Below are 27,993 nucleotides of genomic sequence, written 5' to 3' on the forward strand. Positions count from 1 at the left end.
TCTGTGGAGCGAAATAAAAGGCGAGCCTTCATTTTTAGCTCGAGGGTCTCGGCCCAAGAGTCTCTGGGGTTATGATAATGTGCTGCTCTCGCACTACAGTCTGACTAAAAGGAATATAAGCAGGAACTTAATGTGATGTGTCCACAAGAGTCTTGTTTTTCAAGTTTTACTAATGAGAGAACGCTTAAAAATTGATGTGTCTGATCTAGATCCATCTACTTTTTGAAGAGTGTGCAAGTATTTGTTCGCTGTTCTCTGAATGCATGTCCACAAAGAGAAACTGGAGCATCTTCACAACATTGTGTAATCTCACAGGAGCAGAACAAATATCAAAAAGTATTAAGGCTGGAGAGAAAATAAAATCTCACAACACACACACACACACACACACGTTATAAAATTCCATTAGTCTCCAAAGATGGACAGCTATGAAATACTGCTGCACCACAGTTGGGGAATTACTACAGAACTATGTGACTGTAACAGCCAAGGAACAAATACTCTGTAATTACATAATCAATCACACAGCAATTAGCTAGATGAACTAAATTAAACTTTCATATAGCCGGCAGTCATTTTTATCTGGAATGTGCAGCAGGGAATGAGCACCCACACTTCAGCTAAAACAAAATATATAATTCATGACAGTGACAAAAAAATACTCGAAAATCATCCCTCAGCAGCGTACACCCCCTCCCAGTATTTGGTCCAAGCTGCTCTCATGAGCTTTGAGACCGCGATGTGCAGTAAATAGACTGAGCACCATCATAAACACAACGCTGTTATTTTGGCTGCCATTTCCAATTTGTTTAAATAATATGACCAAAAAAAAAGTGATCTGTGTGCTCAGATATCTTTGTATTACTGGTCGACAGCTTTTCTCCTCCTTCTGCCTCCTGCACATGTTCATGATTTAAAAATGATAATTAAAAGTTCTGACCGCTGCACAGGTGTTTCTGATGACCGGGTCAATAATAGACACGTCAAGACGAAGATGCACCTGCTCTCCTCTTATGCTACAATGAACAGCTAAGAGCGCATAATACTTGTTATGTAAAGCAACGACTGCGTGGGGGAGGAAAAATGACATTGGTGCTTTTTGCCGCTTTGCGACGTTCACAAGACGTTGGATAAAAGTCTGCAATCAAGTGGAGCCGAGCAGGCCGAACGAAGCGTCAAAGAACAGATAAATTGACCAGTAAGAAACCAAACAAAGCAGGGAAGTGGTCCAGACGCAAGAGGCTTTCCAGATAAAAACCTTAAGTGAATTCAGTTCTGTTTAGCAGATGCCTGCATCAGTAATGATCCTCCATTATTGTGTTCATTATAAAACTGAATGCAGACCTTTACAGCCTTGTCCTTTTGAGAAAATGGCGTGCATTAGAAAAACCTGCGATATGCAAGCTTGCTCTGTGTTTGTGAGATTTACTGTGGCTTTGCTCTGGTAGGGGTTCAAAGTTTCACACAGTTTCAAGTGAATACAAACTCGTCACAATAGCAAGATTTTTCATATAATCCTCATATCATGATGCAAGACTGTGTCAAACATTCTCTCTTTGGCAGCAAAGTGGTAGTTTTGTTCACAGGCCACAGCGACATGACGACAATTGTTCCAAGTCTTATCTTTCAGAGTCTGGGCTCATTCTTATTAAACAATAGATACATAAAAACCAGCGAACCGCCTTAAGTGTCATCTAAAGTCAAGGCTGATGAATATTTTAGGATCTGGCTGGTGGCTCATGCTAATTTCAAGCCCTGAGTATGAGTTTATATTTTATACAGCGTGAGAGAGGAACCGTGATGAAATGTTAACCATCTCCAGACTGCTGTTGGATAAAAAAGATCTCGTGTTCGAGACGTTACAGAGTCGCAGCAAGTACGACTGGGTGACCTCACCTTCTGGTCAAACTTATATCAAAGAACCGGATTTCTACTTTGGCTTTTAATACAACTGGAGTTTTTATACAATTTTCAAAGAAAACTGTAATCACCTGCCAACCCACTGTCCTACCCCATCAACTCCCTCATCTCAGTAATGTTCAGTGACAGCGTAATGCAGTGTTTTGAGCGTGTGGATTAGCATTGAAGCAATATCCTGTCAGTATTCCAGGCAGACATTATTGTTATGATTGATTACACCCGTCAGTCAGAAACCCACCCAGCATAAAACCCCTCATGATCCAGCCTCATCACTTCTGCTGTCAGCACAGGCGCAGCTCAGAGACACCAGTTTGGATGCTCACTCACAGACTTTTTCCCATTTCTATCACGGTCATGAATGAGGGAGCAAGTGGATGTTCGGTCTGTCACACTGTGACTGGACCAAGAGCTCAGACACACTCATCCTCCAGTATCAGGAAAATAACACAAGTTTTTAAGCTTTTCAGTCTGCAGTGCAACATGAGTCACGATGTTACCGTCTTGGGACTTCCGCTCATTGTAATACATCAATGCTGTTGTCACATGAAGACCTGACAAAACCGGGCCAGGGACTGTTTCAGCCTTCACTCAGGAACCGGACTTCTTCTGTGCTCCACAACATCGTCAAGTTTTTTCTGGAGGTCAAAGCACTGGAATACTTGCTTTTGAATCACACTCAAGTATCTAAAACAACATTTTCTTTTTAATAACAGATTGATTTAAAATATAGCCTTGGGCGCTGTTCATGGAAATGCAGAGGAGTCAAAAGTATGTGTAGTAAAAGTAAATGCAGTGGGGTGACAGTTTACAGTTTCCAAAGAAACAAATACTCCAATAAAAGTACAGAAACATCAGCCACATTCATGTGTAAATACTATACCTGCAAGGGGGCCGTTAACAGTGACAGTTAGGACCCAAAGTACCGTGACTAAGACCACTGCAAATGATGAAATGCATCTCAGGTGCACATTTGCAACACAGACCACAGATGAGTGGCTTTGCTGCAACCATGAACACAAAATTCATTTACCATCAGGAGAGACTCCCTTTAGTCCAGGCAACAATGTTTCCCCAAGCCAAACCAAACCAGACTAATACGTCTGCTAGAAGGTCATAAAATAGTTTCCTTTCAAAGCTGCAGAAAATGTGATCCTTTCTCCATTTGATAAAAGACGACTGGGTGGTGGTTGCTATAGTCGTGAGTGTATAACCCCAGTTGATCTTCCTCAAGCTTTTAATATTTCTTTTTTGAAATGAAGAATATCTAAAAGTTAGTAGCATTTTCAATTTGCTCCCAATCTGCCATTGTGTGCATCATTTTCTGCTCAAGAGAGAAATGTGGGTGGGAAATGAAGGTCCCAACCTGACTCAGGAGGGGGCCACAGACAGAGATGAAAGAAATATGAGTCAGCATGAGAAACTAGGGAGTCGCAGCATGAGGGAGAACCAGAGGACTCGAGCTGCTCCACAGCCCCCGTCAGCTGCTCTGTTAGCACAACCTCTCCTCCATCATCTCTTCTCTGGTGATCATAACTTCTTTGGTAGCGTGACAAAAGCAGAAGTGAGTGGCAAAGCAGACAGACATGAGTCAAACCATCCTGTGTGATGAGAGTGGAAGCTGTCCAGAGATACAAGAGCTGCGGTGTAAACACTGCGCTCGAGATGAAACAATCCACTCACTTCAGATGCAACACAAAGACGTATAAAAAAAAAACTGAGGAAGAACTTTGAACACTTTCATAAAAGGAGCAAAAAACAGAAATAGAGTTCTAGTGACCTATTTTACATGCAAGCTGTTAAAAATGAGCTCAGTAGAAACTTTACAGATCCCTGCTGAGAAGGTGGGAATGGAATTCAGTTTCTGTTGCTTTGGCAAAACAGTGTGCGTTTCCACTGAAAATAACACAGATAACGGCGATAAGTTTGAGCAGTCACTAAATCAGTTACGATCACAGACCGAACATGAAATAAAGAAGTCCTCAGGTGCGTCTTTCAAAGTTTGGCCACGGCAAATAGAACAAGTAGGTCACATAGTGGTTTGGTCCAGTTTCACAGCAGCAGACACAGAACCGCCAAGCACATAAACGCTAAAATGAACACTCGGCCAAGATCCACTCTCCCTCACGGAGCTGGAACGCCAGGTGACGTTGTCCCACCTACAAAACACTGCTGGAGTCTCACAGGAAAAGGTGTCGCAGCACATCTTTCATTTATTAATCCGATATTTCCTTTAAATGCATTGGTACATCATTCAGCAAGATTTTTTTAGAGCCTTATAACTGAAAATGTTTTTTTTTCCTCGGTCACTATTGTGAGTTTGTTACTGATGGGATTAGATGGGTATTAGCTGCTTTGGGAGGAAGAACGTCCTTATAGCCGAGCTGCTACTGTCCCCATGATCAGACAGAAAGACATTATTATGCATGTTCATGATCATTAAGCTCCAGACAGTTATTCCAGAAATGTATTAAGCATCAAACACACAACAGGCCTTCATTTTTTACTAAAATCTGCACCCATCTGCTTTATATTTATCCAAGTCGTGCTACCATCCAGTATCACGGGATAAAGCTTGTGTCGTGGCCAAAGAGTGTTTTTGTCAGCGAGCCTTTAATGTTATCTATTTCTGCACATCAAAGTGTCTGCCATCCCTTCCTCTTTCTCTCTCTCTTCCCCATCACTTCCTGGCTCAGTGGCTTCAAAGAGTTACTCTGCTTTCAAAATGTGGATCCATGACGCTCACACAAACACGCTTGAGCACCTTGATACATTTCAATCTTGCCTCGATGCATAAACAGATGTAAATGGAGGAGCCGTGGAAAAGGTTGGCTAATGAGATGAAACTGCCCTTGATGCTCATGAACTCTCATCCAAATACTAGAATTTTGATTCACTTTCTTTTTCATTACGTCCCTTTCTTCTTCTTCCTCTTCACGGCTTTACTTTTTTTCCCCGCTGCATCTGTCACTCTCAAAACAGCAGGCGGACACTCACCCGGCTTCCTCATCAAACATGTGACATTAAATAACAGGCTGTGATTGCCAGGCATCATCCCTCTAAAGACACCGACCTCTCAAGTCTGCCAAATGTTAAAACTGAAAGACGGAGGGATTGATGCAAGAAAACGAGGCGAGGAGGAGAGAAGTAAGGAGAATACTAAGTGAGTGGGGAATGATTTAAGAGAGGAGGTGGTGCAAGACTCTATTTATACCCATCCAAGAAGAGCCGGGGCTGCAGGGCACTCGGCCGTCTCTTCTAGAGGGTTCTCTTCTTATTCCATCAGACAAAATGGCTCTGGACTTATCAGAATCTGCTCAGGCAGTAGCAGCTCTGTCAGATAGGGTTTGTCTTTTGTTTGGTGTTACATCTCCTACATGCAGCTTTTTTTTTCCTGTTAGAGTGACAGATAATCTGTCATTTCTCTGGTGAGAACTCTTCACCGCTCTTGCTCTTGATTTGCTGCGACTTCAGCTCAGTGCCACGGCTGAGATAAGTAGTTTTAACTGTCACAACCAGAAAGACCTTCACTCTCATTCCCAGCTCGTCAAACGTGGCAGCTCGCCCTATGCTTCAAACTGTGACGCACTCTGTAACTCCTGTTTCAGCTCTGGAGGGGACAAAATTAAACACTCTTTGAAAATAATGGAGTGTCAGCGCTGTGATTGAGATCTGGTTAGGTTTAGGAACCGCGGCAAAACGGGCCAATGTCCTGAGAACACTTTGACTGTCATAGTTACGGAGGCTTCCAGGATCACGCCTGGTTTCCACATCATTTTGTTGAGTGTGCATCAAGCTAAATAACGTAGATATGATGCCCTTTACTGTTTGATGCCGGAAACTGCATGAATGGAGGGAAATGTCATCTGTGAGCTAGCAGGCTAACAGAAGCTCTTTCATTTCCTGTCATATGAGGCAATACAAAGACAGAACGAGGCCCAACAACACACGTTAGCCTGTTAGCTTTAGTTAGGAAACTTTGTTTGGTCTCCACGCAATCCGCCGCAAAATTCTGTTTCGTTTCAATGCATGAGGAGCAGATTCTAGAACGGAAGCGTCAGGAGTTTTGGTGATGGAAGATGTTCTCATGGGAATACATGATTGATAAACATGATGTGGACTGTACGGGATGCTGTGCTTGAGAGTTTGTAAAGCGATGTTATCTGGGCAGTTTTGCTGCTTTGTTGCCATCGCAGTTGTTAGCCACGAGTTGCAATTAGCTTCATGATAAATCTACGTGACTGGCTCTTTCTGAATTCTGGAGTCAAAGATATAAAGCTGCAGGGGAATTTTAAAAAAAAACATCTTTTTGAGCTTAACACACCCATTAGTTTATCCTTGAAAAGTCAAATAAACTTTTTTTTTTTTTGGTGCCGTATCACTTAAAAGTTAGAAGAAGATTGTGGTTTTTTTAAAAACAGCCTTGCAGTTGACCCTGTCCCCCCCTTTCATGAGTACTACAGCTGCTGGAGGGCATCAATATTGAAGGGCCTTGCACAAGCGAAGCTGGTGTTAGAGGAGAACCTACATATTCATGTCCATCCATCCAGGTTGCAGCAGCACTGGACATTCACGACAACGTGAACTTACTTGTCGCTGCTCTACCTGGACACTTCTTCAGTCGATTCTTTAGTCCAGCTCGGTGGCAGTTTATGCTTAAGTTAAGTGTAGATGAACAGAACAACATTACAATCCCATTATTAAAGCATGCCCCATAAAGTAAAATTGTTTGCTTAAAGTAAAAAGTTGCATAATGCTGCTTTTATGTACTCAACATCCCAGCAATGCACATCACAAAGCCAAAGGAGGCACATCACACTTGCAAAATGTTAAATAATAAATCACCAGCTGGCTTTCCTCTCAGTATTTAATTGACTATTACTTTCAAACCTTGCATCACTGATGTCATTCGGAGCACTTTTTTTTTTTTTGCATTATTTCCTGTTGGCAGAGGTTGGACAAGGCGTCACTTGTCACCTCTTTCCTTGCTATTTATTGGCAAGCAGGATAGCGAGCGCGGACCTGCAGCGAACGCCATAACAATAAATAACTGTCCTCCAAATCTGAAATCGACTCGAGTCCTGCTTTTAGCAAGGCGCAAATACATTCCTGGATATAAAACACTTCCAAAAAGGTAGTTGACGGGAACGATGAGTTTGTTCTGACACCCTGGAAATCTCAGCAGTCACATTCAAGCGCAGACATTTTCATCGGCTCTGAGCACATCTGTGACCAAATGTGACACCCAAACATTACAGTGATTGTCTGCTAATTGAATAAAAGTTTACTTGTGTAATAAGTGCAAGCAGCCGTGAATGTGACACAGCACAAGTCTTTGGTGCCACATTTGCTCTTCTCACTAGAGCCTCTCCCACCGGCCACAAAAAGACAGTGAACACATGTTCATCGGCAATTTTGCAACACAAACACCAAACCAAGTCATTCCCCTGCTGTCCTCAAAAGGATCTTGCATAATAACACTCTGTAATTGTGTAAAACGTCTGGATTTTTGAGCGCAATACGAAATTTATCTCATGAGAAATGATAAATCGTCAGACAGCAGGACAGAAGGCTTTGTTGAGAAAGAGCTTTAGGTTAAGGAGTGTATGCCATAAATTACCATCTGTGTGTGTGTGTGTGTGTGTGTGTGTGAGATGACGGATGATCAGTGTCTCCTGAGCATTAGGGCTGCACAATGAAACAAAATTAAATCATATTATGGCCTACTGCAGTTGTCAAAGCTGCAATATTTGTTACAAGGCTAATTGTCAAGTGCCTACTTTAAATTAAATATGGTGCTGCAGAGGGGCAGCACGGTGGTGCAGTGGTCAGCACTGTCGCCTCACAACAAGAAGGTTCCGGGTTCGAGTCCCGGCTGAAACACGGGGTCTTTCTGGGTGGAGTCTCCATGTTCTCCCTGTGCCTGCGTGGGTTCTCTCCGGTACCCCGGCTTCATCCCTCAGTCCAAAGACATCAAGAGGGACCAGGTTAATCCAGACTCTAAATTGACCGTAGGTGTGGCTGGGAGAGCCAATGGTTGTCTGTCTATATGTGTTGGCCCTGGGATGGACTGGTGACCTGCCTCTCGCCTGAAGCCTGCTGGGATAGGCTCCACCCCCCTCCCCCACGAGAGCCTACACACACACACCTCATCATCTACAGACTTAAGAAAACATCTTTGATACAGATCCCAACAAAGACCACAGAACAAACATTGTTTTTTTTCCAAGAAAATGAGAATAATGATGTAAAACCTAAGCTTCATTTTGCAGTATCAGTCAAAAGAACTGCAGTTACAAAGGTTTTTTGTTTTTTCCTCCAAAATCATGCGGCGCTAAGGAGCAACACAACTAACATCTCAACAAGTGACCTGACATCTCCAAAATAACAGGGCACAGTTTCATGTCTGACACCGGACGTACATCAAATATCACAAACTTGTCATTAGCATTTCGTTCCAGCTCTGACACACGTGGGTGGTCGACCGTTTTTCTGGGTTCTCTCTCCTCAAAACATTAAAACAAATGCAGCCTCTGCTGTCCAACACAGAAGACTTCATGATTTAAATGGAAGCTCGCTGCCCAGCTTTCAAGCCGTCTCTCTGTATGACACGCTGTTTCATCATTACTTTCTGCATAAATAGTCCCTCCCCACTGTGAGACCATCTCCCCAGGAGCAGAACCTTTAGTTCTTCCACATTAGGGTAAATGTAGTGGAACATGTTTAAATGAAGGTTGGGGTTTGTGCATCCGAATTATTGTTCATCAGGAGAAAAATGGCGTCAAGAGTGTGCAAGGCCGCAGCTGCGGCTCTCTCTGACCTACATACCCAAGGTTCCTTACAAAACAGCACAGGAAGAAAAGGTGACACCTGCTGCTGACGTGATTGAAAGGCTGCTGGCGTGAAAGCAAAACAGTGTCTGGAGCTAAATCAAAGAGGCGTCTCTTCAGAAAAACCAAGCGGATGATTTCCAGATTTTAAACGGTTGGATGTTAGAATTACAAAAATCCTTCTTTGCTTGACGCAAGGCTCAAAATGCGTCTGAAGCTGCTGCCACGGGGAATGCGTCACTCAAACGCTGGAACAAGAACACACTGTTCTCATTGTCACTCCAAATCTGAAGCAAATCATCACCACCTGCTTCTCAAGAAGTCAGGTAGCAGCAGGGTGGCGATTGTACACAGGAATTAACTGGATCGTGTAACACGGGAAACATGTGATACGTCCTGCTGGCGGCTCTGTCTGTTCCATGTGGGCTGCATAATTTGTTTGTTCCATTCTGATTTATAAAAAGAAAAGAAAGAAACTCCTCAGTACAGGAAGTAGCCCTGACATTTTAAGTCCAGTGTTCTGTACTCTCCACCTGTTGATCTTTTGGCTTTGCTCGTCATTACTCTGTTGCCATGGTGATCCTAGAAGAGGAACAGGGGCACAGCACCAGGCCTCATAGTAGGAGGTGACACTGGACATGTATCATCGCCCTGCTCCCACCAGCTTTGTCCCCGAGGAGGAGGAAAGTATTTTTGGGAGCTCTGACCGTGACAATGCCTTTCATTCTGTCTCATGTCTGGTGGTGAGCTCCAACAGTGAGGGAGCGAGAGAACAGAGCCAAAACTGATTTATATTTAACTAATTATGGGGTAACCTCACAAAAGACTGTTTCCTTTTTTACATATAATGACGTAACACTTGAAATTGCGCATACACATATATATATGCATGCACGCACACACACACACACACACACAGAAGCTATATTACAATTTTCATGAGTAACTTTTACCACTTAATTCCAAACAACAAGGTTTGACACCCCCCCTTGAAAAAAATGCATCTCATTAATCAGAAAAAGCATGATTGCACTGAAAGGCAATTTCACGAGAGCTCCAGCTGATAAACAGTGATTGACTGCTGATCGATGAGGTGAGATGTGATCAGAGAGGAGCTGCAGGACAAATCAGCAGGAGTAGAAGCTCCAGACAAGATCGATGCTTCCTGGAAGAGAGCTCAGCCACCCCCTGCGGCTCCACCTCCACTGCTGCTCACCGGTTACCCAACAGCCTTTTTACCGACTGTAAAACGCCGTCACACTGCTTTTATAAAGGCCATTTTACTGTCAAACTCATGTCAGCTGGATCATTGCTCCTATTACATGAGGTTCTGTTCTAGAAATGGATTTATATAACAACATACATAAGAACATGTCACAGGATGCTTGCTATGAAGACTATTGTGTGAGGACAGGCTCAGGCCTCAGAATGCATCTGACAGGAGTTCAGGGACTTTCATTTAGCTACTCGTAGCCTGTTAGCTTGTTTTAACTAGCACGCTGTTCACCATCAAATGTGGGACAGAAAATAAAAGAGAGGAGATTCGCCAACTGCCTAATTGCCTTCCAGTTCTATTAATGCATTTAGAATCCCAAACATCTGTATGCAGAATTGAGGAGCAAGAAGGACTGATTTCCATGGACCAAATTTAGCATCATCCAGAGTTTCCTCAACTAAAAACCGATGGAATTCCTCCATTCGACTTTTGATTCCTGACAAAAATCAGATGCAGATGAGACTGCACGTTTTTTAATTGACCCCAATCTTCATGGGTTTTGATTCGGGTCTAACCCACGTGTGATTATGTAAATAAGAGTGTTCCGGGAGCTGATTGGACCACCCACAGAACGAGTCCGCCCCCAGCGTCTCCTCACCCGCGTTTAATTAAACTGATAAGAGTAGCGCCTAGTGATTCATTAGCTCGCCCAACCATGTACCACTACATTTTTGCAAACCTGTATATTTTGTGTCATAAAGTGATCAGTTTGAAGGTCGAGTACTGGTCCCCTCCGGTAATGAGGAGCGGTGTAGGCGGAGAGGCTAGCTGCACGAGCTGACGGTTAACTGGTGTTAGCCGGCTAGCTCAGAGGGACTCTGATGTAACCTGGTCTTCACGGCACTTTTCAGATTCAAAGCGAACTGCCAAACCTGCCGAAACTGCTTCAGTTTGTGACCGCGGTGAATGACAGTCGGAGCGGCAGCCGGAAAAACTGAAGCGTTAACTAATCAAGGGAGGTGGAGCCGCCTTGTGGAGCTGATTGGTATTACAGCAGCTCCGATAAGGCAGACTGTTTTAACCCGCGTTGGTGTTACTCACAAAGAGTCGGTGCTCATCCTGTCCACCGTGGCCGGGTTCGTTCACTCATTAAACTTTCACGGAAACTGCACAATGTTCCAGTCTGATATGGAGGATGTGGGATTATGTAAATGAGAATGCGCCATCTCCAGGAGATGATTGGGCGCCGGGTATGTAATCAGACTAGCTCCGCCCCCTTCTCCTTTAACGTCCGCAACTAGTCAGACAATTTACTGCGGGGAGACTCAGCTGGGTCCGCGGTCGTTTAACAACTAGCGAGCCCAGGTTTGTCTCAGCAGCCCTGACTTGTGTTTCAGTGGTAGCTCGGTGTGTATCAGGGCAGGAATTAAGATTTATGCACTCCCCCCCCAGCTTTTTACACCCTCACCTGGTTTGTCCAGGCAGATTTACAAGGTTTAGTGATGCCCCCCCCCCTCCCTTTGATTCCTGTCCATTAAGGTTAGTTTTACAGTTGGTGTTGCCACTTGGTTTAGTCCTTAATTTACATACATTTAGATTAGCTTGGGTTTCGTGACATATTTTGCTTGAGTTGTGTTGGGTTCTGTTTGGTTCAGGACTCACTCCTGGTCGCCAAAGTGAGAGGAAGCTTCATCGCAACGGTACAAATGTGTGTTCTGCTTCAAGGTCTGTAACAGAACCAATGAGGCAGATTTGAGTAACACGACAGAAGTGATGAATTTGTTATTTCTGCATCCCAAAAGTTAATATCGAATAATACGCGCGTGTTCTTCAAATCCAGATAAACTGAACATTTTATCTACTTCACCGAGTCCCTGAAACCAAATTGGCAGAAGTTACTGCTACCTGTAACCGTTAAGCTTTCCCTAAGTAGATTAATCATGAGATAATTAGAGCGATTACAGCGTGCTTACAGACACGGACGGAGTATTGATGATGCTATTACTGGTTTTTAAACTTCCTCTGAACTCAAGAGTTTACGCCCGGGTGCCTAATATTGACTTTAGCTCTGCTATCAATATTGTTCAGCCGTATCTTTTAATTCAGAAAAATCTGGTTCAGCTGGAAAAGATGGATTATCATTACTGGAGCTCGCGTGGACCGTGTCAGTTCCACAGATGTGAGAAATACTGAGGAAAGCAACTTGTTATAAATGTACAATACTGACTAATAATTCTGTTGCATTGAACTTCTTTGTCCGACCATTGCTTTTTTTTTTTTTTTTTTTTTCCCTGAAAACCCCAGTGTTTGGTGAACTTTTATTTAAATTATATTTCTGTATTTGCTCTCTGGTGAATACATTTACAGCACAATCCCCCCACGGACGTCCAAACTTCGCGTGGCGTCTCTCCTATCAACTCCCAGACAGGCCCAGCTGTTAATACGAGCTAATCTCTGCGTCTAGCGCTGGAGGCTGATGACTGCACCTCGCTCCTCGCTCTGTCGGAGGTGCTCTACTGGTCCTGAAGGGATTTTATGGATTAAGCTGGTGTGTATTGTCTGCAGCTAAGAGAAGATGTTCAGGACACACACCAGTACACACACATTCCACAGTATGCTGGCATGTCTCCCGGTTGGCTTCATTAAATAACATATTGTCAACTTAATAGACGAGTTGTGGGTGTGAGAGGGAGACAGTGTGTCTGTTGGTGAGACGCTGTTTCTTCTGGAGGAGAGATAGAGACTGAACCACGAGATGGAAGGGTCGTTTATTTCTCAGAAAGTTCTCCAACAGCCACGATTTATCTCGAGCGGACTCATTTAGAGCTCTTGAATCTGATGGGTAAAAACACGTTAAAACCGTGTGTATCTGCACGATATGAGCGCGCGCGCGCGCACACACACACACACACACACACACCCATACATACAAGCTCCAGCCGACACACACCAAGCATGCTTCGCAGCTCAGAGGCTCTAACAAAACCCACGCACACACATACACCTTCCTCCTAACACACACACACACTCATTATGTCAGAGGCATGGACAACAAGCGGGATCATTTGAAGCGACAGTAATGAGGCTATCAGAGCTGAAGGTTATCATGGTGGTGAGTTCCTGCTGAGCCAGAGCTGCTGCTCCCCTGCGCTTGTAAATAGAACACAACATATAGAAACTAAACCAGCATTGTTCAGCTTCTGGGTCATTTATCTAGGAGTTGTTCCTCCTGCTCCCCAGACACATGCAGCAAGCTAGAAGTCAGAATGCTTATTATTATTATTATTATTATCATTATTATTATTTATTAAATCCATGTTCCTCTGACACGTCTTCTCTGCAAGCAGGGCCAGATTAACACTCCACAGTGCCCCTGGGCAACAACCTGTTAGTGCCCCCCCCCAACCCCCCAAACCCACAAACCCAACCAACACCGCGGAATCAACAATTAACCACAGAAGATTATAATATTGTCCAGTCAGTGCTTTAATATCAAACAGTCTCCAAGTACAAAATAAATGACAGAACATTTAACTTGGACTTTCTTCAGAACAAAAACAAAGACATTATATAATAGTCACTCTTATCTTATCTGCTTATGGCTTTTCCTTTGGTAAGCATATCTATAGCATATGCTATTCCTTTGGTAAGCATATTTTACACTGGCCTCTTTCTTGACTTTAAATGGGCAAACTGGTGTATAATATCTTCAAAATCAAGACCACTAACAAGTTCGTGTTCAATGGCCAAGAGACTAATGGTTTTTTTTGCTTTTGCACTGATTGCCACGGGGCCGCGGGATCCTTAGAGGGCCCGCGGCCCCTGGGCAACTGCCCAGTTGCCCTAATGGTTAATCCGGCCTTGTCTGCAAGCATCCCAACGGTCCTCAGCCTCTCCAGGGATCGTCTTCATTCAAAGCCCCGTCAGTCTCTTTAATCAGCTCTAATTCTTTAGCCGCTTCTTCTTTTTATTTCTGAGTCCACGCACAAAACTTTTTCTTTCTGTCTGCCAACAAGTTAATAAGATCATTGGCATGTGCTTTTGTTTTGTTTTTGTCTTTTTTTTGGGGGGGGGGGGGGTTGGTATTTCAAAAACTGAAAAAGCTACTGAGAAGATTTTTTTTTTCTGTGCGATGAGCCGGAAAGACACAGTGGAACAAGTGAGGCTTTGAATCAAGAACAGACGAATCGAAATACTTGAGTTTGTGTGAAAGAGTTCAAAAACAAACATTCCTGCTAACAGAAATCATTGCGCATGCGCACAAATGCACAATACTGGATTTCTTTCTTTCTTCTTCTTTTTTTTTTTTTTTTGCACACATCCATGATGTTGACATTTTACAACCAATATGGCCGATATCTGAAGATTCCTTATCATCGGTTTGGTTTATACGATATTTGCTGAGGAGAGTGCAGCAGCGTGGAGGACCCCGCCGGGTGATTGCTGTACGTGTGAGGGTGAGCAACGATGACACCCACCCCTCGCCCAGCAGTGCTGATGGACAGACACACTAAAACACTAAAAACATCTCAACCACTGGAAGAAAACATAATGACCACGGGAGGAAAGTCTCGCTGCCAGACTCCGGCAAAATTAAAGAGCCGATGACAAGAGATAAGAGCTCCTCCATGATGAGTGGCGGTGATTAAGAAAGAAAAGAAATATGAGCTGGAGAAATGCGAGCAGTCAGGAGAGCATGAAAAATGAAAAACAGCAGCAAACGATTAGGCTTATTTAAGGAAACAGGAATTAAAAAAACATAGAGATGAAGCATGACTTCAGCCAGACGAATTTCATTGTCTTTACACGCTGGAGAGAGCAGCTTTCTGAAAGTAGATTTTTTTTCCACCTGTGGATGTCAGGAACCTCGCTTTGGTAAAACAACACAGCTGATGTTTCTTATTTGAGGGGATCGATCACAAAATGACACGTGATGATCCGCTATTCAGCCCTGCGACGCACTGGCGACTTGCCCAGTGTCCCAATGTCACCTGGGAGAGGCTCCACCCCACCCCATCCCCCTGCGATCCTTAACGGATAAGCAGAATGGAAAATGGATGGATGGATGCATGGATGCGCTAGTCACTGAGCTGAATGCTAATATCCAGATGCTAAATGTACTGTGCGCTAACTTAGAGAGATAAATGACTTTCATCTGTCATAATCGTCATTAGATTGATGGGTATGTGGTGTGTGACCCCCGCACACCTGCCTCTCTAATACACCCCCCCTTCCTCCTCCTCCTCCTCCTCATCTTCCTCTCTCCCCAGATCAAAAGGTCCAGGTGATGTGTGATATGCTAATGGCCAAAGCGAGTGGCCGCTTGCCCTCCTGGTGAAAGGCTGAGCGTAGCATCGTAACATCTGAGAACTTCAACATGAGTAGCGGTGATAGCTCAGTGATAACGGCTCAAAGCAGCCTCTCTTTTCACCGCCGGTATCAAACGTAGCTGCAGCCTGCTCACACAGTCACTCCCTCCGCTTTCATCCCACCATCTGCACACCAAAAAATCAGGTTCCGCTCGGCAAGTCATGCCACGTTTTTGATTCCTCATCATCTTCAGCATCATCGCAAGGTGCTTAAATATGCAGTAGATGTCAGTTGATAGGTGTGAATATGCATAAGTTCCAGAGTGAAGACAAGACGCATTAACAAAAAGAATTAAGAACCCCAAAAGGAAATGAACTCTAATCCTTAAAAAACTGATCTCTTCCCATTACTGGAATCCTGCTGAGGGTTTGACAGCAACTCAAAGATCAGGTGTCCAGTTTCCTGCTGGTTCCCACTGGCATAAATTCCTGCTCTACACGACTCTCTGCCAAAACTGGCTACAAATATACAACAATGTGACGCCACCATGAAATAGCAAACTACCAGAGGTTTACAGTGTTATGGTAATTTAGCTGTTATAGAGTTTGCGTGACTCCGAGCGGAGGCAGGTGCATGGGAGAGGGATCCACAGCAGCACTCAAAAACTGGCTAACTCACAAAGTTTGGTTGCCAGACCTTCGTCGGGTTAAGCCTCAGACTGAATTGCATTTTGTTTCACGTCATTATTCAGTCGGACCAGCCTCCCATTGCAGGCGACGGGGTTCTCATCAGTGGGGAGGGCGACTGCTCAGCTCACGCAAATCGATCAGGGAGAAAGTTGAATAACCGCTCATGGACTTCGGTATGATTCACCACCATTGCTCGCAGCCAGGGCCCACGAGGGTGCACCGCCTGGATGCGAGGCAAGTAGCTGTCAGAAAATCATCCATTGTTTCACCACCAAGTCAAATGTCGACAGCGTCGGTTAAACATGAGATGTGCAGTCATTTACTTTAAGGGGAACAAAACTGAATTCAGCTAACACTCCCTGCTACCTGGTACCGCTAGCGAACAGCAAATGTTTCTCCCAAGTTTGTTTGTGACTTTCATTTTGTTAACAACACCCATCCCAAAGTGTAGAGTTGTAACCAGAGAACAGAAGCCTGGTTCTAATTCATGTTCTCCGTCAGAGAGAGAAAACACCAGGAGAATACAAATCTCTCCGCTGCCTTTTGTTGATTTTATATTAAACCTTTTCCCCATCCCAGCTGGGTGAACGCCAAGACTTCTCTCCCATGAGGAGACGTCCTCCAGGTATGTTGTTGTGCTTTGAGGGTCCTGGGAGTCTTTTCAGGCTTTTTCGGCTTCAATAGCCACATCAGTGCCATCAGCGAACTTAACCGCTGCGGCGCCGCTGGCGTTTTTTTGACTCTCACCTTCAGTTCACACGCATCCTTGCATTGGTGGAACTTCAGTCAGGGAAAAGGCTCTGGACAGCAACATTTCCAGAACCTGAATCTGATTTTCCAGCTTCACCAGGCTCACATCATCACCTGCCTGATGAAGGTCTGGCACCAAAACGCCACGGATTAATGTTGCTATTCTGTTCTTGAGTATAAAAAAAAGAAAGCAGAAAGCTGTTGTTGTTATTATCTGACATTTCATTGACTGAAATCATTAGAAAATGAATCAGTGATGAAAATATGTTGAATATGTGAGGGCTGTTAGGCTTCTGGACCGCAGTGGTCGGACGAACAAGCCAGCAGTATCAAAGAGACCAAAGACTTGTGATGAGCTTTGAGCTTCGCTTAATTGGACGCAGCTCCAGCTTGTGTGCAGCAGCAGAGCGAAGGGCCCTGAGAGACCAGAGCTGACCACCACACACGCATGCTCACACGCACACACACACACACACACACACACACACACACACACACACACACACACACACACACACACACACGACACACTCCTCTCTCCTGCCATAATGATGATGCAGCTTCAGGACTCAGCTTTGTTTACTCTCGCTGTCAGGAGGAGTAAGCTGGGATGCAACAACCAACCGAATGACAGAAGAAAGCATCCCTTCTGCTGTCGCTGAATGGAAGTCAATTTCTACAAGATGCGAAAAACTGGCTAAATTGCAAGCGGAGGGATGTAAATTACAAGTTTCCCACTGCCTTTGCATCTCAACATCTAATTATCATCTTGAGTCTGCCATGCATGAGCTCATGTTTCTGATGCAAATTAAGTGATTTCACCTATTTGTTTGGAGTGCAGCCTCCCTCCGTATTGTCGGAGTGGTGCGTCTTGTGTCAACACGCTGCTTCTCACACAGCCATTAATCCTGACACGTGTCACAGATGAGTTTAGCGAGACAGTCAGAAACCTGTTGTTTCCTTTCCTGCCCTCAGATAAAAGATCAGCACCACTGCTAATTGTCCTCTGCAAATGAAAAATCAAAAATGTTCACTGAGGTGTTAAATCAAGACAGATTTCTATACGGTTTCTATAATTTCTATACGGTCGATTTCTTTCTCAAACCAGTGATGTTGCCCCCTGCTGGCCGTTAGTAAGAATGCACTGGCTTCACTTTTCAGACGCTAAATCCACTCTTACATGATTATTTGGCGATGTTTAACATAAACATCGAACATTGTAACATTATACTATTTATATGTCAAGAACGAGGGAATGAATAGCAGATTCTCTTCAAGGGAATATGATGTTCCCAAAGTTCCTGCGCGAGAACAGCGTGCAAGTCTGCTTTCAGGTGCTTGTGTTAGGTCGTGCATCCAGAACAAAGCAATACAGGACATTTATGAACAGAGCTGAGGAGAAAAATAACTCTGACCGACCATCTGTCAGTGTATGGTTATGGTTACCGTTAGCAACACGCATACAAATGCTCTGGGTTCAGGAAAGAGATCAACCATGAGCATGAAGGACGCCGTAATAGAAGGAGACATATTTTCATATTGTGTTGAAACATGTTTCCTTCTTCTGTATCCAAAATATCAGTTGTTTCTCTTCAGATTTCAGGGCGATAGTGCAGCACTCTGCTAATTCTCCTACCAACAGGTTAGACTCAATGCGTGCATTTTAAGCATCACATTGCCACTTTAGATCTTCATAAATGTGGTAACAATTACTGCTACTTTATGTGTTATAACTACAGTGTGGGATGACACTTTAACACACACCCCGAGGTGTTACCATGGTTTCTTCCGTGTTGAATGTACAGTGATTTTAATCTTCACACTTTTCCTTCATCATAATAAAACGCTCATCAGATTCTCATCAAGAAATTAATCATATTTCCCCAAACTATTCCTGATATCTGCTCTTACACAAACTCAGCAGAAAAAAAAAACAACATTTGTTAATCTCTAGAAGAATCTGGAGGAGTATATTTGACTTAAAATGATGCAAGTCAGACAGAAGAAAGTTCAGCTCTGCTGGTTTGAGGCGAGACAGGAGAACAAAACTCTCAGCTGGGATCTAAAAATCTTTCGCATGAGGATGTAAAGCCTCCAGTCCATCACATCTCTGCATGAGCTTATTACAAGGAGGCAGAACTGTTGACTGTATGAAACATCTAAATTGCTGCTGCTCCACTTCAGAGAGACCCCCCCCCCCACACACACACACACAAACACACAGTCCCACAACCCCTCTTCAAATAAAAGTAAAATAAAAAACACATTCTACATTCATGACGCCGTGGCAGAGAAGCCAGCTAAAGTCTGTAAATTCTGTCATGATCCACTGCTTTCATATTGCAGATTGGCTCAGCTCGCTGGACCCGTTTCATGACGGAGGGCTGTATTGCGCTGCCACAGCTCCATTGTGTTCCAAAATCCATCAGGGCACACAACAGGCCTTTCAATAATGAATAAGTTAGAGGGAGAGAAGCTAATAACTCACTGAAAGGCCAGAGGAAGTGAATTCCAGTAGGAAAGCTTACATGCTACAATCCAGAAAAGGTGCAGGCTGTTATTAAAACTTGCTGAGTTTAAAAAGTAAGTGGGCTTGTTCTCCCCTGGCGCCCGCTGCTGTGCCTCACATTAGGCCGCTCTGCTTCCTGCAGTATAAATCACAACCGGCCGGATTAGCAGCTTAGCTAGATGATTTAAAAAGTGTTGCAACAAATCTTCTGAAATCAAGAGACACGTCTGAGTTTTAATACCAAACCTTCTGTTGAGGTTTAGTCTCAGATTCAATGGTTGTTTTTCTTTGGTGATAATCCACTTTAAGACGACTTGCTCCAGGATTGACACAGAACTCAAAACTAGAAAGCACTCAGGTGGCAAAGACCTCAGCCAAGGGGAACTTTTGGTCTCGGAACTTTCATCCTGGAGTCTTAATTAAAGCTGCAGTCAGTGATGAGCGGAGCCTCACACATAGAGCTGTTGCATGTGCGTGTGTGTGTGTGTGTGTGTGTGTGTGTGTGTGTGTGTGTGTGTGTGTGTGTGTGTCTCCCTGCTACAGCCTCAAATAACCATGAGAGCTGTGAGAATGAGGCAAAGACCCTGGAGCTGAAACTTATTTTAATCAGTGAGTGATGGTGGCGGGGGGGGGGGGGGGGGGGCTCAGATTTGGGTTAAAAATATCTAAGACAACCTCTTAAAGAAGAAATCTGTCAGGTGTCGCTCCCCTCACTCTTAGACCCCCCCCCCCCCCCATTTACTCTCAGCAGACTCCCCTTTCATCATTCATTCATTGTGTTGTCTTTCCTCCATCTTCTCCTCTTGAACCTCTGTGAATCTGTGTTGTGAAGCATGAAGAGGGCCGAGGATGCAAACCAGCACTGCCTTCATCCAATCAGGTCATTCACCAAATCTCAATTGACTGCTGCTCCAGTTTCCATGGAGAAGAAACCAGCAGCGAGAGGGAAGCAAGGCAGAAATCAATGATTCCTCCTGTGCTCGGCTCAGGACCCGTGTCGGACCTGAGCTCTGGCGTATAAAAGCAATAAAGCCTGAGTGCATGTTGTTCTGGGATTTAACAGAACACTGAGGTCAACCTTCTCAAGGATGATTGCAAATGTTCCCTTTATGCAGAGGTAGAACTGCTTTCTATTCTGAGAGCTGAATCCAGGACAGTCAAGCAGATCACCAGGTCCTCGCTCACACCAGCAGTAGACTTACCTGTCCTACATGAACTGAGGCAAACATGCTAGAAACAGAACACACGAGGGGTCGTGGCTGCCACCTGTTGGTGATTAAGCTAAAGTTCACCCTGTCACCTTGTCACTTCCTCCTGCGATGCTGCAGAAGACTCATTTATCCTCTCTGCTGCGAGCGGATGCTCTCTTTCACCATTGAGTGACTCACAGGCCCGGCTGACTACTGCAGGCTCACTCTGCTTATTGTAACCTCAAATTAGTATCATACAGCACAGGAGAAGAGACGTAAACTGCAAAATTAGAAAATAAGGCAGCTGCTACAGGAGCTTCATGTCCTTGAATTTAAAGACAAAGGTTACATCATGGCTCTGGCAAACCAGACGAACAATAAAATCCTGCAGGACGAAGGCAGCAACCTTCAAAAGACTGATGATGATGATGATTATGGGGAACAGAATGCTACACGGAAAATCTTTTACTGAAACAATCAATTTAAATGAGCGGTGGAGCACAGCGGAGGCTGAGAGAATGATTATTGGGTCGCTCACAAGTTCAAGAATGAACTTCACTGCTAAAATCAATTTTGCACCGTTGTGTCGATCTGATGCAGTAAAAGATGGTCGACTTCACTGATGTCATCATGCAAATGAGTGTACAAAGAGCTCAAGCTGCAGCCGCAGATAAATAACTAGAAGAGAGTGAAAGACATCGATGCACTTAACGATATTCAGGTCCAGCTGATGAATGCAGAGTGAACCTGGTCATTTGACCTGAGCATCAGCGCTCCAGATGTCATGAGATCCTCTGCATGCGAATGAGCTCAGCACCCAATACACTGTAACTTTGCACCATTTGTGGTTTGTATCAACTACAAACACACACACACACACACACACACACACACACACACTGGTACAAGAACATAGGAGTATGATACAAGCTTGTACATACACACCTACAATTGGATCTCAGTGCTCTTCCCTCCTGTTGCCACAGCAACGCAGCACTTGTCTCCATGTCTCGGTGACAGCACATGCTCTCATTAAAAAAAAAAAAAAAGCATCCTCGCACAGTAGAAAGTGAGAATAGTCTCATGCAAATCCAAACAAACACACACAAACACACACACACACACACAAGGTGAATGAACCCCCCCCCCCCCCCCCCAAGGCTTTCAGTAGTGTGACGTGTTGTAGCAGCAGTATCTCGTACTTCTATAGTTCCGGGTGCTGGGGCAGAGTGTTGGTCTGGTGATCAGAAGGTCTGATGCCTGGAGACCCCGTCTAAGTGCCTTTGAGCAAGAATCCTTCACCATCACCGTCATGAATGTGTGAGTTGGCATGGAAGCCAACAATAATTGAAAGTGTTGACAGGGAGAACTTGACAAGCACGACACACCACCACCTCCTCATTTCCCTCACGGACTTCCCGCCATCACCTGGACCCCTATAACTCTCACACGGAAATAAGTCCAACAAGCACAATGAGACAAATTAACCCTGGATTCACCATAATGACCTCAGAGGTCAACCTCAAAGCCTCTGATGGAGGTCATGATGTCATATCTGTGACTGCCCCAGGTCTTTTCATTCAGGGGTGATGAAGGAACGTTCACACATACAGAAGCCTTTTTACTATTGTAGATTAACATAAAACACAAGAAGTTTAGTCTGATGAGTGCAAACACACACACACACACACACACACAAACACACAAACACACACAAAGTTGAACTCCACCTCATAAAATAACAGTTAATGTTACTTTTATCCCAATGCTCCCAGTGGAGTCGTCCCAGACAAAATGAATAAAGGAATAAGATCTCTCTCTCTCTCTCTCTCTCTCTCACACACACACACACACACAAACACACACGCACGCACACGCACACACACACACACACACACACGCACACACACGCACACACACACACACACACACACACACACTTAGAGGTTGGTGATAAACTCACCTCACAGTTGCGTCCTGTGAAGCCTTGGCTGCATGTGCAGGTGTACTCCCAGGTGTCCTCTGGCCTCCCAGCAGAGGGGAGGGCCAGGCAGAACCCCCCATTGAGACAGGGTCGGCCTTCGCAGGGGTCCGGCCGTGGTGTGGCTTGGGTCGGGGTGGGCTCAGCCGGGGCCGGGGTGTCCGGGGCCAGCTGGAATGGGGAGGGGACTGCCCCGATGTTGCTGCTCCAGAGCAGGAGGAGGAGAAACAGGGGGGGTTTGGAGCTTGGACTCATCCTGATCCTCTTACTCTGCTTTCTTCTCTTGTTTCCTCAGAGCTCAGCAGCTGCTGGCAGCGACTGAGAGGTGTGTGTGTGAGAGTGTGTGTGTGTGTGTGTGTGTGTGTGTGTGAGAGAGAGAGGAGGAGGAGGCGGCAGCGGCAGGTTGTTTGGATGTTGAGGCTCAGCTGTGCACAGGCTGAAGAATTGAAAGACGACTGGCTGATGCTGTGCAGGCTGAGGGAGGGAGGGAAGGAGCAGGGGGAGAGGAGGGAGAGGGAGGGCTCGCTGCTCCTCGCTGTGTCCAAGTCACAGTGACGGGGATGTGACGACACACATTCTCCGCCCACCAACCCCCTCGCTCTCCCGGCAGCTCTCACCACACTAAATACAGGAGCTCTCATCAGCTTTAACCTCGGATTGAAGCCAGGCTGCAAGGAAGGAGGGAGGAGGGATGAGGGAGGGATGTAAACGAGGAGGAGGAGACGGGGAGGAGAGAATCTTCATCGACTCTCCAGTGATAACAGGAGGGATGTGATGCACCTGCAGCACCTTGGAGGCAGAGGGCTGGAGGCTGAGGGAGCCCCATTAAATTTGGGTAGAATAACGGATGTGCAGAGCTTGATGCTCGAGCAGTGTTTCATCATCATCATCATCATCATCATCATGGGTAAAAGTGTAACAGATTTTTTTTTTCCAGCGGCACAAATATTTAGGAAGCTGATCCGGATCCAGAATTCAGCAGGCAATTATAATGTGGAATTGTGACGCTTCCACTGCACAAAGAGTAGGACTAAGAACTGGAAGTCATTGTGTGTCCAGCAGTTAAACGAGCGAGATGAAAATATATTCTACCGCCTGGATGGGTTTTAAAACGAGGGAGGCGACTCTTTAAGGATTTCTTAATACGGTTTTAATTGTTTTTCTGCACAACCAATACACTTGTTTAGTTAAATGAACAAAAAAAAAAACCCGACCCTTTCTTATTGCACATCTCCATAGAACCCAATAATCTGCTGCTGACCTGACTGTTCCAATCTTGGAAAGTAAGAGTTTGCCCCCCCCCCCCCCCAGCTTGGAACGCCGAACGATTCAAAATTGCCGACCTGAATGAGGACTTTTGTAGGATCCTGAAGGATACTGAGCACGGAACCACTGCACAGCGTCTGTGTACCTGGTATGTGTCTGTTTTTACACCAAATAACTGCACTTTGGTCACCACCTGTCCTTCTTGTCAGGTTACTTGTTTGCGGTATTGTGTTTCATATTAGGACGCATGCTGCTGCCTTCGAAGTGATCCTTTAATAAATGTTGCATACTTTGAAAACAAATAAAGTGCCTGCTCTTGTACATGAGAGGTGGTGATCTTTAACCAAGTCTCCTAATCCCAACTCTCCTAAATCCCTTCTTTTTTCCTGCCCTGCATGGCGTCTTTGTTGAGAGAGCTGCAGTGCGTGAGTGATTCAGGCTTTGTCAAGGACGCTGGACACGGAAGATATAGAAAAGGAGAGCGGCCCTTTTTTAAAAGAGCGATAAAGACTGGTGAAAGTAAAAGTACTTTGTCAACCTCTATAGTGACATAAAAATTGAATGGCACAGGCTCTGAAATCTACTCAAATTGAAAAAAAATCTGTTTCCATCAGCATTGCAACGCAAATTGAACCTCACATCGTAATAAAAACATAATTTAAAGAGTATTAAACTAGCTGTGGTCAGTGGCAGGCACCAAAAGATGGTGATAAAGATCTTCTTTACGTGTTACTGGCTGAGGGAAAGTGGCACTATTGTAAACTAACATTTATTGTTAATTTTGCTATAATGTGTTAAAGCCAGGGCGGCACGGTGGTGCAGTGGTCCTCACTGTCACCTCACAGCAAGAAGGTTCTGGGTTCGAGCCCCAGCTGGAGCACAGGGTCTTTCTGTGTGGAGTCTCCATGTTCTCCCTGTTCCTGTGTGGGTTCTCTCTGGTACTCCAGCTTCCTCCACAGTCCAAAGACATCAAGAGGGGACGAGGCTGATTGATACTCTAAACTGACTGTAGGTGTGGCTGTGAGTGTGAATGATTGTCTGTCTCTATGTGTTGGCCCTGCCATGGACTGGTGACCTGTCCAGGGTGAACCCGCCTCTCCCTGGACTGGGATAGGCTCCACCCACCCATAACCCTGAACAGGACAAGAGGTAGAAAATGGGTGGATGGATGGAAGTTAAAGCTAAAGCGTGTTTGGAAAAATGTAAGGAAAATACAGATATTTGTGATTGGGCGAAGGATGTAAAAAGTCATCACTCCAACATCGAACTTCATTAAAGTGCAGTCACAAAAGTAAAGTACCAGAGAAATCAACTCATTTTTGTCTTCTCATTTTTAACGACATACTTTCACGCCACAGAGGTGTATCTGTTGAGAACCTTGCAGCTGTCCATGATTCAACATTGCTCCACTGTCAGCCATCAACATCACCGTTCCTGCGCTGGAACGTTCCGCGGGGAATCACACCGTTCCTGTCAGCTCACACTTCTGCAAACACATACTCACACACACGATTGTCACACTTTGACATCTTGGAACAAGCGCAGAGAGGTGTGAGAGGTAGAGAGAACAAGACAAGTTTCAGTTAAGTGCGTTACTGTCTCAACACCGACACAAATCTTATGTGTTAATTCGGTGTTAATCTCGTGTTTGTAACATCTGGGAACGCAGCGGTGGGTGAGGACTTCTGGGTAAATCCTGCTACAAAATAAGAAGGAACAGAACAAAGGAGCCAAATCTACCACTGGTGTCTCCATGGAAACCTCTCCAGACTCGAAGATTCATACTGAACTTTCACTGACTTGATGAGCAAATGAATAGACCAATGAAAGAGGATGAGTCAAACAGTTACTTTATTTATGTTCAGGTAAAAACATGAACCTGATGCAGTAAATTATTGCAGATCTTAGAAACCAGCACATGAACGATTGGGCCAGGAGAGCAAACAGTGGCGCCCTCCCCTGGCCACAGACTGCAGGTGCACACCACGGGTTGTTCCAAGCCAGCAGTGCAAAGAAAAAAAAAAAAAAAATCAACTACAGCAAGAAATAAAGACAATATAGAAAATAAAAAAAGTAAAGCAGACATTCCCACCTCAAACAGGGTGTGAAACTGCATATAAACTTTATTCCATAAATGAACTTGAAATGCTATCTGGCCATGAAACGATAAAATGAGACCAGCCAAATTTGTGCCCAGCTACATTTTATGTGTTGAGGGTTGCTCAGAGCTTGGTCTAGATAACCCTACACATTCGGTAGGGCCGAACAGAAAGACGCTAACTCTATCAAAATAAGAGCAAAACAAATGAACCTGATCAACACATTGGTTACATCTCTTCATCTGAGCTGAGGCGCTCGAATATAAGTAGGCCAGAACACAATCTCAACTTGGGGAAGAGGGGTGGAAAAAAGAAAATATGCGCTCATCTCTGCCCACATTCAACCGACTGCAACTCTCGTTTCAACAACTTGAAGCAAAGACACATGGGGGGGGACCGAACCGAAATTCAACACACAAAGTGGGGCCGTTATAATACAGAACAAAATGAGACAAACTGAGGGGGAGAAGACATGAGAACAAAGAGCTATTCTATCAAATGTGTAGAATGAGCAAAGTCTGCAAATTTGTCTGTACAAATGATCTTTGGAGCTAAAGTAAACCTAGCTTGCTCGATGGACCCTCCCCTCCCCGTCCTCCCCGACACCCAGTGACATCGTCCACCACTCTGGAGAGGAAACATCCCTTTTTTAAATATCACATAGCAATGCAGTTTAAAATGTCACCCAGATGTTTTCATCATCTTTTTTAATATTATTCAACTACTGATATAAGTTTTACTCTCTTTTTTATATTTGAAGTCATGGAACACCCTTCCATTTTTTTATTTTTTAACTTTTTTTTCCAGAGTCGGGGCAGCAAATATATATTTAAAGTTTTTCTGCAAGCTGCTTTCTCTAACAAGAAGGCTGTACACGTAGCCTTAATGTATGTGATTACAAAAAAACTAAGAAGGAAGTCATGATGTCATCAGTCGCTGAAGAAGGCATTTGAATGTGAGATGTGGAGAGATCAGGAAAGGTGGAAAGACTGCTGGCCCTCTCGGGCAGCGATCAACAGTTTCTCTCGCATGATCTCTATGCTGGAGTAGTCAGGCAGCTTCAGGTAGTTGACGCAGGTCATGACTGAGGGGAGGAAGTCGTCTGGGTTCTCTGTCGACTCAAATGTCTTCCTCACAATGGTCAGAGGGGGATTCAGGCTCCGGAAACCTGAGAGGAAGGGACAGGTGGCGAGAGCAGCACGTTATACGAAACCACGAGCGCAACTGATATTCAATTTTGCTTCGAGCGTATACATGAGGAGACTCACCTCCGACAGGCAGTCGTGGACTTCCTGTGACAAACTGCAGAAACAGTCTCTGCTGTTCGGCATCAAAGCTGCTCAACACTTCAAACAGGAAGCGTACGGCGCGGCTGCAGAAAGACAGCATGAAGGTCTCAAATGTACTGTCGAACTCAGGTCATCATTCAATGTCAACATGCGCGCTGTGAGTCAAACGTCAGTCTCACCTGTCATGTGTGTAACCGTGATCCGGTCGACAGCACTCCATCAGCGTCTTGACGTCCCACGTCTCTGATTTACTTCCACACAGCAACTGGTCAAGCTACGGCAAGAGAGATAGGACACACGCTAATGGCACAGGACAATAAAACAGGGGTGACTGCAGCTGTTGCAGCATCCATAGATGATTTTATTTGCAACATCTGAAATTGTCGTGACTGAGAGCGGAACTATGTTCTTACCTCCTCTGGGTAGAAGTACTGCAGGTGATGCAGAGGGAAGACTGACTCAAATCCTTCCCTAAATGACTCAAACTGTCTGGACACGCCTTCATTTAGTGTCCAGTATACCACCAACTGGACAGAGAGACAAAGAGAGAGAGTATGTGACAGGGAAGAAAACAGGGACCTAAGGACTGAGTGGAAGAGAAGCTGGATAACATACCCTGAGATACTCCTCCAGGTTGTAGATTGTGACTGGGACGTCCTTTCCGCCCTTTTTCAGCTCAATGTTGGGGAATCCTGGGAGGGTGAAATCCAAACCCAGGTCCTCCACTGAGCAGCCGTTCATGTTGAGGCTCTCTAGCGCCTGCTGCAGGGTCTCCCTTGTCTACACACACAGGGAGAGACGGTGAAGGAGAATGTATAACTGGACCTAGAGTAGCTGCTGCTATCACAGCTTTTACATATGGAGGTCCATTCAGAAGAGAGACGGTGCTTTGATGGAACCTAGAAAAACTCTGGTGCCAACTCTTCACCAAAGAGCTCCTCCTCTGC

General features: G+C 44.8%; 2 protein-coding genes across 13 annotated transcripts in view; both read right to left on the bottom strand.

Annotated features, from left to right (window-relative positions):
• dner (delta/notch-like EGF repeat containing) overlaps positions 1 to 22,856 on the bottom strand; it is a 55,198-nt gene extending 32,342 nt beyond the window's left edge. Inside the window, exon 1 of one of the 2 annotated variants that reach the window (XM_086215648.1) lies at positions 22,375 to 22,856. In XM_086215648.1, the coding sequence (XP_086071774.1) occupies positions 22,375 to 22,647 (273 nt within the window). In that variant the 5' untranslated portion in view covers positions 22,648 to 22,856. Of the gene's footprint in view, positions 1 to 11,064; positions 11,154 to 22,374 lie in introns of those variants that run through there. The other variant, XM_086215649.1, reaches the window with a different exon arrangement.
• A 2,636-nt stretch (positions 22,857 to 25,492) lies between these two features.
• trip12 (thyroid hormone receptor interactor 12) overlaps positions 25,493 to 27,993 on the bottom strand; it is a 48,559-nt gene continuing 46,058 nt past the window's right edge. For all 11 annotated transcript variants that reach the window (XM_086215652.1, XM_086215657.1, XM_086215660.1 and 8 more), the window contains 5 exons: positions 27,662 to 27,826; positions 27,460 to 27,573; positions 27,226 to 27,320; positions 27,026 to 27,129; positions 25,493 to 26,925 (listed from right to left, as the gene is read on the bottom strand). In XM_086215652.1, coding sequence (XP_086071778.1) covers positions 26,729 to 26,925; positions 27,026 to 27,129; positions 27,226 to 27,320; positions 27,460 to 27,573; positions 27,662 to 27,826 — 675 coding nt within the window. In that variant the 3' untranslated portion in view covers positions 25,493 to 26,728. The remainder of the gene's footprint in view (positions 26,926 to 27,025; positions 27,130 to 27,225; positions 27,321 to 27,459; positions 27,574 to 27,661; positions 27,827 to 27,993) is intronic.

The sequence above is a fragment of the Aulostomus chinensis genome, chromosome 10 (assembly GCF_037954235.1).
Source record: "Aulostomus chinensis isolate RoL2024-O1b breed Wild chromosome 10, RoL_Achi_v1.0, whole genome shotgun sequence".
Taxonomy (NCBI): Eukaryota; Metazoa; Chordata; class Actinopteri; order Syngnathiformes; family Aulostomidae; genus Aulostomus; species Aulostomus chinensis.